The 13,251-nt window shown below is 51.2% G+C and overlaps 1 protein-coding gene and 1 long non-coding RNA gene across 4 annotated transcripts in view; both read left to right on the forward strand.

Annotated features, from left to right (window-relative positions):
* The window catches only part of LOC149748724 (uncharacterized), an 80,031-nt gene extending 68,784 nt beyond the window's left edge, over positions 1–11,247 (forward strand). Inside the window, exons 6-7 of the long non-coding RNA XR_016393822.1 lie at positions 1–5,107; positions 6,685–11,247. The exon at positions 1–5,107 is cut by the window's left edge and continues 15,902 nt beyond it. This is a non-coding gene — a long non-coding RNA (uncharacterized LOC149748724). The remainder of the gene's footprint in view (positions 5,108–6,684) is intronic.
* A 257-nt stretch (positions 11,248–11,504) lies between these two features.
* Positions 11,505–13,251, forward strand: part of LMO1 (LIM domain only 1) — a 45,010-nt gene continuing 43,263 nt past the window's right edge. Inside the window, exon 1 of one of the 3 annotated variants that reach the window (XM_022563194.3) lies at positions 11,505–11,683. In XM_022563194.3, the coding sequence (XP_022418902.1) occupies positions 11,662–11,683 (22 nt within the window). In that variant the 5' untranslated portion in view covers positions 11,505–11,661. Of the gene's footprint in view, positions 11,684–11,753; positions 12,853–13,251 lie in introns of those variants that run through there. The other 2 variants (XM_022563193.3, XM_089915203.1) reach the window with 2 other exon arrangements.

Here is a 13,251-nt window from a genome sequence, read left to right on the forward strand (position 1 = left end):
TGAAATGTTGACCTGAAGAGTTTGGACAAGATGCTGTTTGCTGGCCTGTTATATAGCATTACAGAAAACTGGGTGGGGCCGGGGAGACAGCCTTCATGACCTCCTGTGCCCTCTCCTGGGGAAGCCCTCCCTGATCCAGAGCCAGATGTGATGCTCTCCCTTGCTGGAATGCCTGCGCTTCCCTCAGTGGGCCTGCCTAAGGTTTGAGCCCATTATGCCTTCTGCAACCAAGAGTGTGTTAGATGAGTTTCCTCTGGTTGAGCGTGATGGAAATCCAACTTACTCTTAGAACATCTAATCCAAGGGAAGGGTAGGAATGGAGCTGGGTCTAGGGAAAAATAGAATCAGGAAGCAGAACACTATCAGGCCTGTGTCTGTCACTGTCTCTGCTTGTCTCTTCATGCTGGCTTAGTCTTTGTCTCTCCACAGAGCAGCTTTATCTGTGTGGCAGAGAATATGAGTCTTGAATTTTACATCTTACAGTTTCAGCCACCAGAGAGGGACTAACTCAACTCTCTTGGTCCCAAGTCCAAAACTCCTAGCAGGGGGGACCCATCAGTCTAGCTTGGATCAGGTGCCCACTCCAGGGTCCATCAGGCCATGGGGGTAGGATTACGTTAAGAGCTGAATATCTTTCACAGGAGACATACAAATGGGATGATGGATGGGGGCAAGTAATGGGAGGTTATGCTAAGCAGACACCTCATAGTTATCTACTACAGTGACTGTGAACCCTGGTGCCCAGCGTGGGGCCTGAACATAGGAGGCACAGGACACAGTTGGCTGTAGACAAGGGGAGCATGAGGAAGGCTGAGAGGCTTTCGGTCCAGACTTACAAAGCAGAAGTGTCAGGCCCACCTCCACTCCTCGGCATGGTTCTGCTGGCCTTAGCAGATCTGGGCTTATCTTAGGCCATTCAGTCTAGATCAGTAGCTTCCAGCTCCTGAACTCCTGTTAGGATCACCCCCAGACAAATGCTCAAGGTCAGGTTAGGTCTGACTAGCCTAGGCGGCTCCCCTCTGGGGTACAGGTTTGTGTGTGATCACGTTGCTCTAAGAGTTGCTGAGCCAACTTGCTGGGGCCCTCGGGCAAGGCATGAAGTAGGAGGGTGCCACCTTAGCCAGGGACCCACCTGGGTCCTACGAAGTGGAGTTTTAGGAAAGGCAGCCCCCTGATCTTTTTGTGTCCACAGACCTGGGTCACATCTTCAGGTTCAGAGAATTTGGCTTAGAATCAGCAGAAAAGGTGAGTGAGGGGTGGGGACTGCAAGAGGCCCCACAGCTGGAGCAGTTGGGCTAAAATAGCCAAGGGTAGGGTCAGGATGAACACCTAACTAGGCTCAAACCAGGGATCTAGGCAGCCTAAGACAGAGACTAATCCCGCTGGCCTTGACTCCTGTTCCAGCTGTGTCCTCAGCTAAAAAGATATACTTCTGCATATCCTTTCCCCCATCTGTCCCAGGGTCAGGCCCTATGTGACCATCAGGGAACTTCTTGAAGGAAGGATGAAGCAGGGCATATAGCAAGGGTCTGCTCCAGGCCAAGGGAGCATTCTGGGCAGCTTCCTAGAAACCAAAGTCCTGGCAAAGCAAAGCCTGGAGTTGGAAACTTGGAACTTGAAGAAACCATTTTATTGCTGGGGAATCAGGCTCAATGTATTCATTAGGGGAAAGGCGAAGCTGCTGTAATAGACCCCAAACTGCGATGGCTTGAATAAGATGGAACTTTATTTCTCTCTCTCATAACACGAGGTAAGAAGCTCAGGTTGTCAGGGCTGCTCTACAAGGTCACTCAGGGACCCAGCTTCCTTCCACTTTGTTTCCCTGCATCCTTTCTGGTGTTGTCACCTGCATAGTCAAATCTGGATATTGGAATGTCTGTATTCTAGCTTATGGGAAGCGGGGAAGACAGGAAGCCCTGGATAAGCAACGTCCTTGTACACAGGAGAGGGAAAAGTAGCTCATATCTCTCCTGCCTACAGATGAGAATAGTAAGTTGTCTACACCTGTTTGCAAGGGAAGCTGGGAAAGATAGTCTCCAGTTGGGCAGCTGCCCTAGAGGGAGGGGAGAACGGAGGCTGGGGACACCAACAGCAGTAGGCCATGCTCAGGAAGGGGAAGTTGCCTGAGATCTGCATGAAGTAGTGTTCGAACCTGAATCAGGATCCAGGCCTGAGCCGTCACCGCCAAGTCTGAGAGCCCTCAGGGCAGCACCACAGGCTCTTTGAGGGTCTGAATTAGCAGCCGGTCTCCAGGCTGTGGGTGACTCAGTCTGCTGGGCTGGGGCATATTTAGTGCAGGCCCTGAGTAGTGGCTGACTGTGACCTCCAGCCCTGACAGGACTCAGATATTTCTACGACTGACCACAGAAGGGGCCCAAGTGTGAGGGCTCAATGCCTGGCTTGGAGAAACCCAGGCAGGTCCTGGGTAGCAGCAGCCATAGAGGACTATGTGCTTCCAGGGTGATGGGTTTTTCTCCAAACTTGTATCATTTGGGAACTGGTGGGGCCTCTCAGACAGGCTGGGCGTGACAAAGAACCCCTTGGGCCTCTTCGATTTGGGGGCAGGGGTAGGACAGAAGGACCCCACTAGATAGAGCCTGGAGGAAGCAGACCAGGAGCGCTTCCCCATCAGCCTCACGTACCTTGGCCCCTGCCTGCAGCATCGGGAGGATGGCTTCTGGGATGCGTGTGCTGTTGGGACATGCGGCTATAGCTCCAAGGGGACCACCTGCACGTGGGCGTGTTCACTCTGGTAAGCTTGTCAGGACACTGTCTGTTCTCTGGGACTGAGTCACAGTGCTCAGCCCACGGGCCGGTCGGCAGGAGTCCATGAAGCTCTGGGACCAGCCCCAGCCCCACGAGTACGTGGGAATGCCCGGCTTCAGAGACCCAGCCCAGGGTCACTCCAGGTCTTCAGTCCTCGGTGGACAGGTGATTAGGAGGACGGGAAAGGGAGCAGAGGACCCTAATCATGCAGGATGATTATTCGGGGTTCTGACTGGGATTGGGATTCTTTTTTTTTTTTTTTAATAATTTATTTATTTTTGGCTGTGTTGGGTCTTCGTTGCTGTGCGCAAGCTTTCTCTAGTTGCGGCAAGCGGGGGCTGCTCATCGTTGCGGTGTGCGGGCTTCTCATTGCGGTGGCTTCTCTTGTTGCAGAGCACAGGCTCTAGGCGTGCGGGCTTCAGTAGTTGTGGCACTCGGGCTCTGTAGTTGTGGCTTGCGGGCTTTAGAGCGCAGCCTCAGTAGTTGTGGTGCACGGGCTTAGTTGCTCCGCGGCATGTGGTATCTTCCCAGACCAGGGCTCGAACCCGTGTCCCATGCATTGGCAGGCGGATTCTCAACCATTGAGCCAGCAGGGAAGCCCATGGGATTGGGATTCTGAAGCTGCCAATCAGGCTGGAGCTTGGTTGCTGGGGTGGCTGTGGCCTCAGAGGGCACAGTGGGGCTCCAAGACGCCCCCGTGGTGAGGGTCTCTGATGGGTGGGAGGTGCAGAAGAAAGCCATTTGGAGACTGAGTGTGCCGCTCTCGAACTGCCGGGGAAGCCTGCAAGCTCACCAGCACCACAGAGGGCCCTGTCATCACCAGTTCTCAGAACAAGCTAGATGACTAGATAACTACAAGAGTGGAGGGAGATATGTGAGGAGACAAATTCTCCCAACTGTGGTTAGGGTGGTGGCTGTGAGAAGGGCAAGGACAAGTTCAGAATCTCAGAGTTGGGTTAGACCCCTGGGCCTTCTTGTCTGACCCATTTCTCCCCCAAAGTAGGGGGTTGGAAGAGAAGATGCAAACACTTACAACTTAACAGTTTTTCTTTGATCCCCGTCACACAAATAAGTATACAAATAACTATGTAATTAACTAGATCGTTGTGATAAGAACTATGGAGGAAAAGCAGAGGGCCCCGCCAGACTGTAAGAGGGAGATCTAACCTAGTCTGGAGGGGAGAGGCCACCCTGATGAAGAGAGTGACATTAAATCCCAGACCCACGGGGTGAGCAAGAGGTGGTCCAAATGAAGAACGTTCCATGTAGACGAAACAGCAAGCCTGCAGGCCCTGAGGCAAGCAGTGGTTCAGACAATGACAAGGGCAACGACTGCAGGTGGGAGCAAGTGGTGGGTGCCCGTGATGGGAGATGCTTCAGGAGACCCTACTTGTGCAGAGCCAAGGGACAGGCTGGGGATGGGGCTTTCTGCGGAGAGCAACGGGGAGCCATTACAGCTCTGACGGTTGGCTGACAAAATCTGATCTGCATTTTGAAGACATCTCCTGGCTGCATACGGGGTATGGAGGCTGTATTAGCGGGCCTCAGGGTGGATGCAGGGAGGCTAGCAGGAAGCTCTTGCAGCAGCATGCAAAAGATAATGGTCCCTCAGACTAGCGCAGTCGTGGTGACTGTGTGATCGGAGGGAGTGTCAAAAATGACTCCAATTTATTTCTAAATTTTTTAAAATTACAAGTTACTTACTACTTATTATAAGTAATGAAAAGATTCTAAAGGTACCCAATGAAGAAAGTTGGTACTTTGCCCTTAACTCCCGCCTTCCACTCTCACCTGCTAAGGCCACCCTGCTGACAGCCTGAACAGGAGCAGCCTTGCACATCTTGCCTTTGTGTTCATCTAAAGCAGAGAGAGGTTTTCTTTTAAATGGGATATTACTTGCTACTTACTCTGCAACCTACTTTTCTCGCTTAACAGTACGTCACAGACACCCTTCGCGATTCCATAGCTGTAGGTCTAACTCCCGTTTTAACAGCTGCGTGATGTTCTACAGCTGGGCTGTACGACAGTTTATTTGATCATTGAGTGACATTGATATCAGATAGTTTCCAGTTTCCTGCCACCACAAACAATGCTGAAATTATAAGGCTACCCTTAAATACGGGTGGTTTTCCTCCATAAGATATATTCCCAGAAGGAGAATTTCTGGGTCAAAAGGTATGTGCGGGTGGGATAGGGAGGGTGGGAGGGAGGGAGACGCAAGAGGGAAGAGATATGGGAACATATGTATAGGTATAACTGATTCACTTTGTTGTAAAGCAGAAATTAACGCACCATTGTAAAGCAGTTGTACTCCAATGAAGATGTTAAAGAAAAGAAAAAGGTATGTGCATTTCTAATTTTAATCAATAGCACCAGGTTACTTGCCCCAAATTGTAACAGATAGTGCCCAATTACTTGCTCGGCAACAAATGAGAGCGCCCATTTTCTCACATTTCTAACAGACCTTAAATTTACTCTTAATTTTTTTTTCCAATCTGATGAATTAAAGTAATGAAAACTTATTTTGCTTTAATTTGCATTTTCCTAAACAATAATGAGGGTAAGCATTTTATTGGCCATTTAGATTTCCTCCTCCCGCAACAGGCTGTTCATACCCTATTTCCATTTTTCTTTTGGGCATTTGTCTTTTTCTTTACAATTTATAGAAACTCTTTGTATATACAACATTTTCCCTTTTACTGTTTTATATTTTGCGTATATTTTCTGGTAAATCATTTGTCTTTTTTCTTTGTTTATGGTATCTTTTGCCATCAAAGTTTTTTTTTTTTTTTTTTTTTTGCGGTACGTGGGCCTCTCACTGTTGCGGCCTCTCCCATTGCGGAGCACAGGCTCCGGACGCGCAGGCTCAGCGGCCATGGCTCACGGGCCCAGCCGCTCGGCGGCATGTGGGATCTTCCCGGACCGGGGCACGAACCCGTGTCCCCTGAATCGACAGGCGGACTCTCAACCACTGCGCCACCAGGGAAGCCCGCCATCAAAGTTTTAAAAATTAACTTAGTATAATGTCTGTCCTTCCTTTTGCTACTCTTGCAGATATCCCCCACCAAATTTACTCATGTTTTCATTATCCAAATCTATTCCATTTTTCCTTTAAATTTCTTCTAATATTTTCATTGTTTCATTTTTGTATTAAAATCTCTAACCCATTTGGAACATAATCTTTATGGGAGTGGGTAGGGATCCCATTTGTTTCTTCCAGATGGATAAACAATTATGGTAGCACCATTTTAAAAAATAGCTTTATTGAGATATAATTTACATACCATACAATTTATCCATTTAAAGTGTACAATATAATGCATGTTAGTATATTTATAGATGGGTGAATCACCACAGTCAACTTTAGAACCTTTCATTACCTCAAAAAGAAACCCTGTGCCTTTTAGCTGTCATCCCACTATTAACCCCACTCATCTGCTTTCTGTCTCTACTGACTTGCCTACGCTTGACATTTTGAATGCATGGACTCATATAACATGTAGACTTTTGTGACTGCCTTCTTTCACACAGCATAACATTTTAAAGGCTCATCCATTTTGTGGCGTGTGTCAGTACTTCATTCCTTATTATGGCCCAGTAATGTCCATTTGTCAGTTGATGGACATTTGGTTTTTTTTCCCACCTTTTGGCTATTATAAATAATGCTGCTATAAACATCACTGTACAAATTTTTGTGTGGCCATGTTTGCAGTTCTCTTGTCTATATACCTAGAAGTGGAATTAATGGGTCTGGTTTTCATAGAGGAATTTCTTGTTTTGGGAATATTTCTTGTAAACAGCATTTGGCTCTATTTTATGTTTTAACTTAGACAAACTGTTTTTTGATAGGGAAATCCAGTCTCTTCACATTTAGTGTAATATACTGATATACTTTACTTATTCCATCTTATTTCATAGATTTGCTGTCCAGATTTCTGGTATTAAGAACTGAGTGGCAGGTTTACTGGAACAAGATGAAGAAAGATTTGGGAAGAAAATCATGAGCTCAATTTGGATTTTAAATTTTAAGATACCTTTGAAGCAGCCAAGTGGAAATATCAAGGGGGCATTTGGAAACACTGGAGTAGAACTCAAAGGAGAAATCCCGAGTAAGGGCTACACACCCCAACAGCCGTGGACAGCACCCCAGGGGAAGGTGTCCAGCAGGGGGCGGTGGGCCTTTCTGTCTAACACCCCTCATCTCATGAGGTAGGAGGTGTTACCATCTGCTGAGACTTCAGAGGAGCAGGGGATGAATCAGACGATTGGGGAGACAAGAAGAGAAATGAAACAGAAGTTCAGGAGCATGGGAGAGCCTGCGTGGCTTCAGGAGACCTTCCGGGCAGCGAGGGGCCGTGGGAACAAAGCCTTTGGTTGGTCTGGTGTTAACGATGCCCTTTGCGTGTTCTGCTGATCTCCACTGCCATCAGGCAAAGCTGGCAGTCGGGGCTCTTCCGGCCCATTCCTGCTCCCACAGCCTCTCCCTTCACGCCAGTCACGTAGCTAAAGCAGCTTGGAATATGGAGCCCATACATATGCCGGGTACCAGATCTTACACATTTACAACAATTAGCCCGAAATTCTCATGCTCTGATTCTCTTCTTCTGGATCCTCCTCTCCGAAAAGGTGTAAGACCTTCTAGGAATGCTTACATGTGTTATCCAAGTGCCCTCTGGACACCATCAGATTTGGAGTTCTGGATAAAGCCATTTTCTCTCTAACAGTCCCAGGGTTGGGAGGTAGGGTTGATGGGCTAGGGATACAGATGCCTCCCATATAACGAGAGCTGCTTCCCAATACTCTTGCCATCTTGTTGTCCATTGCATGCATGTGCTGCCACCAATGCCACCGAGCTGCTGACCCGGTTGCTCTTGTCCCTCTCTACAGTTACCTTTTGTCCCTAGTGACCAGCTCTTTCAGAGGAGGCTTCAATAGTAAAGCCGTTAGTGATATGCTTCCTCAACTGCACCACTGCCCACTTCCTATGGGAGTGCCGGGTGGAAGTGGGTCAGGCCTAGCTTTGCGCCATACCTGGAATTGTTGCCCCTCCAAGCTCCAGGCCTTTCTACTCAGTCTAGATGCCCATGAGGATCTCCTTTCAGGAAGCTCACCGTCTCTCCTCCAGCGTGGTTTCCGCTGGGGACCTTGATCCTTACAGTAGGTCTGTCCATGTCTGAATGTCAGGGATGGACTGAGTTCAGTGTCCTTCACCAGTGCTTGGGGCCCATATAAATTCAAAGATGGGCTGGGCATCCGTTTCAGTATCCCTGACCACCCATTATGGTTAAACTCTCTGAATTTTCTCTTCCTCTATGAAAACCAGGAGGCTGGTCTTCTAAGAGCTCACACAGGCCCTTGGTGTGAGTGAGGGTGGGGGCAGAGGAGGCTGGGTGCTCAACCCTTCAGGCCGGCCTCCTTGAGTGTCAGATCTGGCCAAGCAGATCACTCAATTCCGGGGCCACGCGAGTCCACATAGTGCTTCTGTGCAAATTAGCAAAAAGTACCCTCTTTTGGTGGGTGCAGCCCATGTCAAGCACATGGCTTGGAGAGCAGAGAGAGGGCAGAATTTCAGCCCCCTCTTGTCCTGTTGGCCAGATGCCCTAGTGCCAGGAACAGCCGGCACCAATCCAGGCAGTGGCCATGCCCAGCAACACAGAGAAGCATGGAGATCCAAATATTAGATCCAGAGGAAGCGTGCACCTGGGTTCTGGTCCCATGCCATCAGAGATCCTGGGGAGGGAGGAAAGATGGTACCCAAGGTTCCCTCCTTCTGAGCCTCCATTCTTATATCTGAATCCCTCCCCTGCTTCTGCAGCTCCCATTTTCTCCAGTGACCCAGTGTAGACTCTTCATATGATATCTGTCCTTCCACTCCAGAGGAGAGCTGAAACTCTGCCCTCAAGGGCTGACCTTATACTCCAGGGCTCAATGGAATAATCCACATACCACTCAGTAATCCAGACTTCACATAGAGACACTCACTTAGAGAAACGTAGGGGAGATGTTTCCTTAGAGGGCTTTGAGAGGTGGGCAAGGGCTTTCTAAGCAGAGGGATGCCATGAGAAGAATCACTAGAGCAAGAACCTGCAGGGTGTGTTCAGTTACAGTAAAGCAGTCCAGAGGGGCTGGAGTGTGGGATTGTTGTTGGAGATCAATAGATAGCAATTGAATTGAAGTGAAGGGCAGTGGTTGTTACAAAAGCTTCCCCAGATCTCCCGAAGGGCCTGAAATGATAGGATAAGTAGTTAGGGCTTTGTTTTATGGACAAAGGGGAGCCATGGAAGCTTCTTTTTTTTTTTAATTTTATTTTTTGTTTCTGCTTTATAACAAAGTGAATCAGTTATACATATACATATGTTCCCATATCTCTTCCCTCTTGCGTCTCCCTCCCTCCCACCCTCCCGATCCCACCCCTCCAGGCAGTCACAAAGCACCAAGCTGATCTCCCTGTGCTATGCGGCTGCTTCCCACTAGCTATCTACCTTATGTTTGGTAGTGTATATATGCCCATGCCTCTCTCTTGCTTTGTCACAGTTTACCCTTCCCCCTCCCCATATCCTCAAGTCCATTCTCTAGTAAGTCTGTGTCTTTATTCCTGTCTTACCCCTAGGTTCTTCATGACATTTTTTTCTTAAATTCCATATATATGTGTTAGCATACGGTATTTGTCTTTCTCTTTCTGACTCACGTCACTCTGTATGACAGACTCTAGGTCCGTCCACATCATTACAAATAGGTCAATTTCGTTCCTTTTTATGGCTGAGTAATATTCCATTGTATATAGGTGCCACATCTTCTTTATCCATTCATCCGATGATGGACACTTAGGTTGCTTCCATCTCCGGGCTATTGGAAATAGAGCTGCAATGAACATTTTGGTACACTGAGCAGGAGAGTAGCAGGCTCAGGTCTTGGCACCAGGAAGGTGACTCTAGCGGCTTGTGCTGGATGGTGAGGATGAGGATTTGCCAGACCCAGTCATGGCAAGGCCATGTTCAGTGCTCATGGGAGACCAAGAGCAGCAGATGTGGGCGATCGTCCTGAAGAGCACCTCTGAACAGTCCGCTTTTCTTTACTGAACTGAATATAATTAATTCAGTCATTTCACAAACTTTTCCGGATAGGAACTATGTGGGTCCGTGGGCAAGGATGGAGGAGGGCAGGAGGAATCAGGATGAGCCCTCCCTTCCCCCCAGCCCTCTCTCCACCCCTCAATCAGAATGTGTTTTGATAAGTGGGGGCTTGGGGACAGCATAAGGGTGACAAGCTGTGCCTCCCCCACCAATTAAATTTTTTAAAAAGCGGCTATGGAAGGAGCGAATATTAGTTTCCTGATTTATAAAGCCAGATGGATTAAAGCTCATTCATTGCCCGAGGAAACAAAAAGGAAATCTTCAATACCTCTGTGCACATTGAAAACAGGAACAATACCGGTCTTTAGAAAGCAGAAACCTAATTTGGGGGAATCAATTACCCTCTGTGTCCCTGCCTCTGTGGGCTCTCTCGCTGGCTCTCTCTCAATAGAGATTTCCTGGGAGGTAAAATGTGGAGAAGTTGGTCGACCATAGGCACACCCTCCGTTCAACCTTACAGACAGGAGGCAAAGAAGTAAGGTTTGTGAAATTGGGTGGGGGAGTGTGCCTAGATATCAAGCACTTGTGGAAATGGAAGGGGGCAAGCTGGGACTCAGGAGGGCTTTGGAATAAACGCTGGAGAATGGGGGAAGTATAGGGATGTGCAGTGAGAGGGCGAGGGAAGGGGATGATGGGAACCTGAGGTTTATAACTGGGGGGAGGGGGAGCATAGTCCAATCGGTGCACAAACCGGTGATGGGGGGAGGGGGACACTGCCCCAACCTGGGCACCGCCTCCTGATTCTTCCGGTTTCTCTTGTGTGGTCTGCACTTGCCCTTGTGGGTCTGAGCGTGCAGTGGGCAATGGCCGGGCAATTAGGCGAAAAAGAAAGGGCATGGGTGCCTACCACAGTAGCCAGGGAGTCACATTCACAGCCACACACACAGAAGCACTCGCACAATCTCATACATTCCTGCGTTGGGGCTCGGACCCTCGCCCTCAGTCCCCAGACTCAGAGCCACACCCAGCCCGATGCACTGACCGTCGCACACGTAGAGTCCCACACTCACGAGGACAGGGTCACAGACTCAAAACGACACCCCACACACTCCCACCCGAAATCACACACATTCCGCCACCCCCAAGTCCCAGCTGAAGCTCACACAGTGGCTCACCACCCCACACAGCCCACACTCCGGCATGTGATCACACACACACACACACAGTCCTCACACGCACACACTCTGGCTGTGCTTTTGTGTTTTGTCAGAATTAATGAGAAAAGTTCCCGTGCCCTGCGGGTAATTAGTGTCCTTGGAGTTAAATAAGCTAATGGCGTGCACCTCTGGCCCAAGCAATTATGTTTGTGTATTGAATAATTGATTCAAAGGGGGGAAGGGCCGCTAATCAGATCTGAGCATAATGAATTGATTTAATTAACAGGGGAATCTGAGGGGCCCTGGGAAACGCAGGCTTCACTCGGCTGCGCGAGCGCTGCCAGCGCGCAGAGAAGGGCGCGCGGCGGCGGCGGCGGCCCGGCTCGGGCAGCGGCTGCCGGATCGGCTCGGCGATCCCGGCCCGGCTGATGCGCCCCAGCCCCGCCCCGCCCCGCCCCGCCCCCGGGTTGCGCCCGCCCGCGCGAGCTCCCTGTCCGCTGGGCTCAGCTCCCGGCGCCCGTCCGTCCGCCCCCGTCCGTCCGCCCCCGTCCGCGGCAGCGCTAGCCGGGCGCGGAGCCCGCGCGGGGCCGACTGGAGCAGCGCAGGCGGGCGGCGGCGGAGTCCGAGCCGCCCGCCCCTCCGCGTCCTCGGCCCGGGGGGGAACCATGGTGTTGGACCAGGAGGACGGTAGGTGCCCGGGGACCCGCGGGCCGCAGGGTGGGGGCGGCGGCGCGGGCCCGGCCGAGGCCACCCCGCGCGGCGGCGGCAGCGCCCCCGGCTCCCGGCTGCCTCGGGCCGCTGGGCTGCTTCCTGGAAGCCGGGCGGTGGAGGTGCGCGCGGGTGTGTGTCGGGGTGCCGGGCTCAGCCCCCGAGGCTTCTCAGGGGGATTAGGAAGTCACACGGGCCACCCCGAGCCCGCCAGCCCCGCACGCTCGGGCCGGGAACTTTCTCACTGGCTCTTGTCGCCTCGCAGACACAGGAGCGCCTCTCCGATCCGCGCCGCGGGATTCCCCGCAGTGCCCGCTGGCCCCAGTCTCCCCGCCTCCCACTTGGGTATCAGCACGCCCTCCCCCTTCTGCACCGACTGCAGAACGGCTCCCCCATGGGGATGCCCAGAGAACCCGGCACTGTCCTGGGGTCCCTCCGGCCTGGAACTTCATAGCTGCGGGATGGGTGACATTGCTTCACCCCTGGCAGGGCTGGGGAGGACTCTCACCATCAGCTCCCCCAGTCCAGCGTGTTGGGAGGTGCTCCGCTAGCTAGGGCCCGTGGATGGGCCATATATCCAAGATATCAGGGCCGGATTCACCTTGAAGCTAATGAATTATAAGCTTCAGAGTCCTTCTGTTGTAATTTGTATTAGTGATCTACTGTTCCTTTCTTAAAAACCCCCCGCCCCAGTTGCATAAGGAAGCTTGGCTCTCCCAAAATCTGGACCACCCCTGGATCGAACTCACACCCTTCCCATTCTAACTGCCAGTCTCTCAGCAGGGCTCACAGTGCTGCTGGCCCAAGGAGCACTGCCAGTTGCTAGGGCAGTTATTTGGTGCCCAGGAGATGGAGCCCTGAGGCAGGAGGCTGGGAAATTTGGGGTTGGGAGGCAGCTGCTGGTCTGCAGGGAAGGGTCTGGCTGCCTGGCCTTTCTCTCCGGCCCCACTAGTGCCTTGTCCCACCCTACCACATCCCACTAGGGTGATTAACTGTCTTGGTTTGCCCAGGACCGTCCCTGTTTTATCACTGACAGTCCTGGATCCTGGAAACCCCTCAGTCCCAGGGCAAACTAGGACATTTGGTCGACAGCCTATATCGACAACCTTCTCTGGGCTGTTGTTCCGGGGTGGATTGGACTTCATCAAGTGAGTGGGGAGACTTGTTTTCTGGAGTGCAGATTCTGTCTAGGCACCCACAAAGCCTAATAAGTTATAACTGCAGCTTCCTAGAAGGCCTGTCCAGGGCCTCCAGAAACCAAAAGAGGAAAAGTTTGCCAACCGTGTACTTCTCCACTCTAGCTGGTTGCAAATCTCTGTGCATGGGCTGCTTTTGTGTGAGTAGGGGGCAGGGCAGGGCAGGGCATCTGAACTTGGCCAGCAGGTATCCTGATTGTTCTGCGAAGTCTGTAGATTCACCCTGTCCAGTCAACTGTGGCGGCCACAGGGAAATGGCCTTTGTCACTCCAAATACCCCTTTGAGTGTCACCTGTGAGGCCAGCTTGTAACCCCATCTTGGAGACAGCTGCACTGTGTTGGGAGCAGGGC

This window comes from Delphinapterus leucas, chromosome 7 (genome assembly GCF_059928025.1).
Source record: "Delphinapterus leucas isolate spDelLeu-1000000601 "Yukka" chromosome 7, BTC_Dleu_Yukka2, whole genome shotgun sequence".
In the NCBI taxonomy this organism is placed as follows: Eukaryota; Metazoa; Chordata; class Mammalia; order Artiodactyla; family Monodontidae; genus Delphinapterus; species Delphinapterus leucas.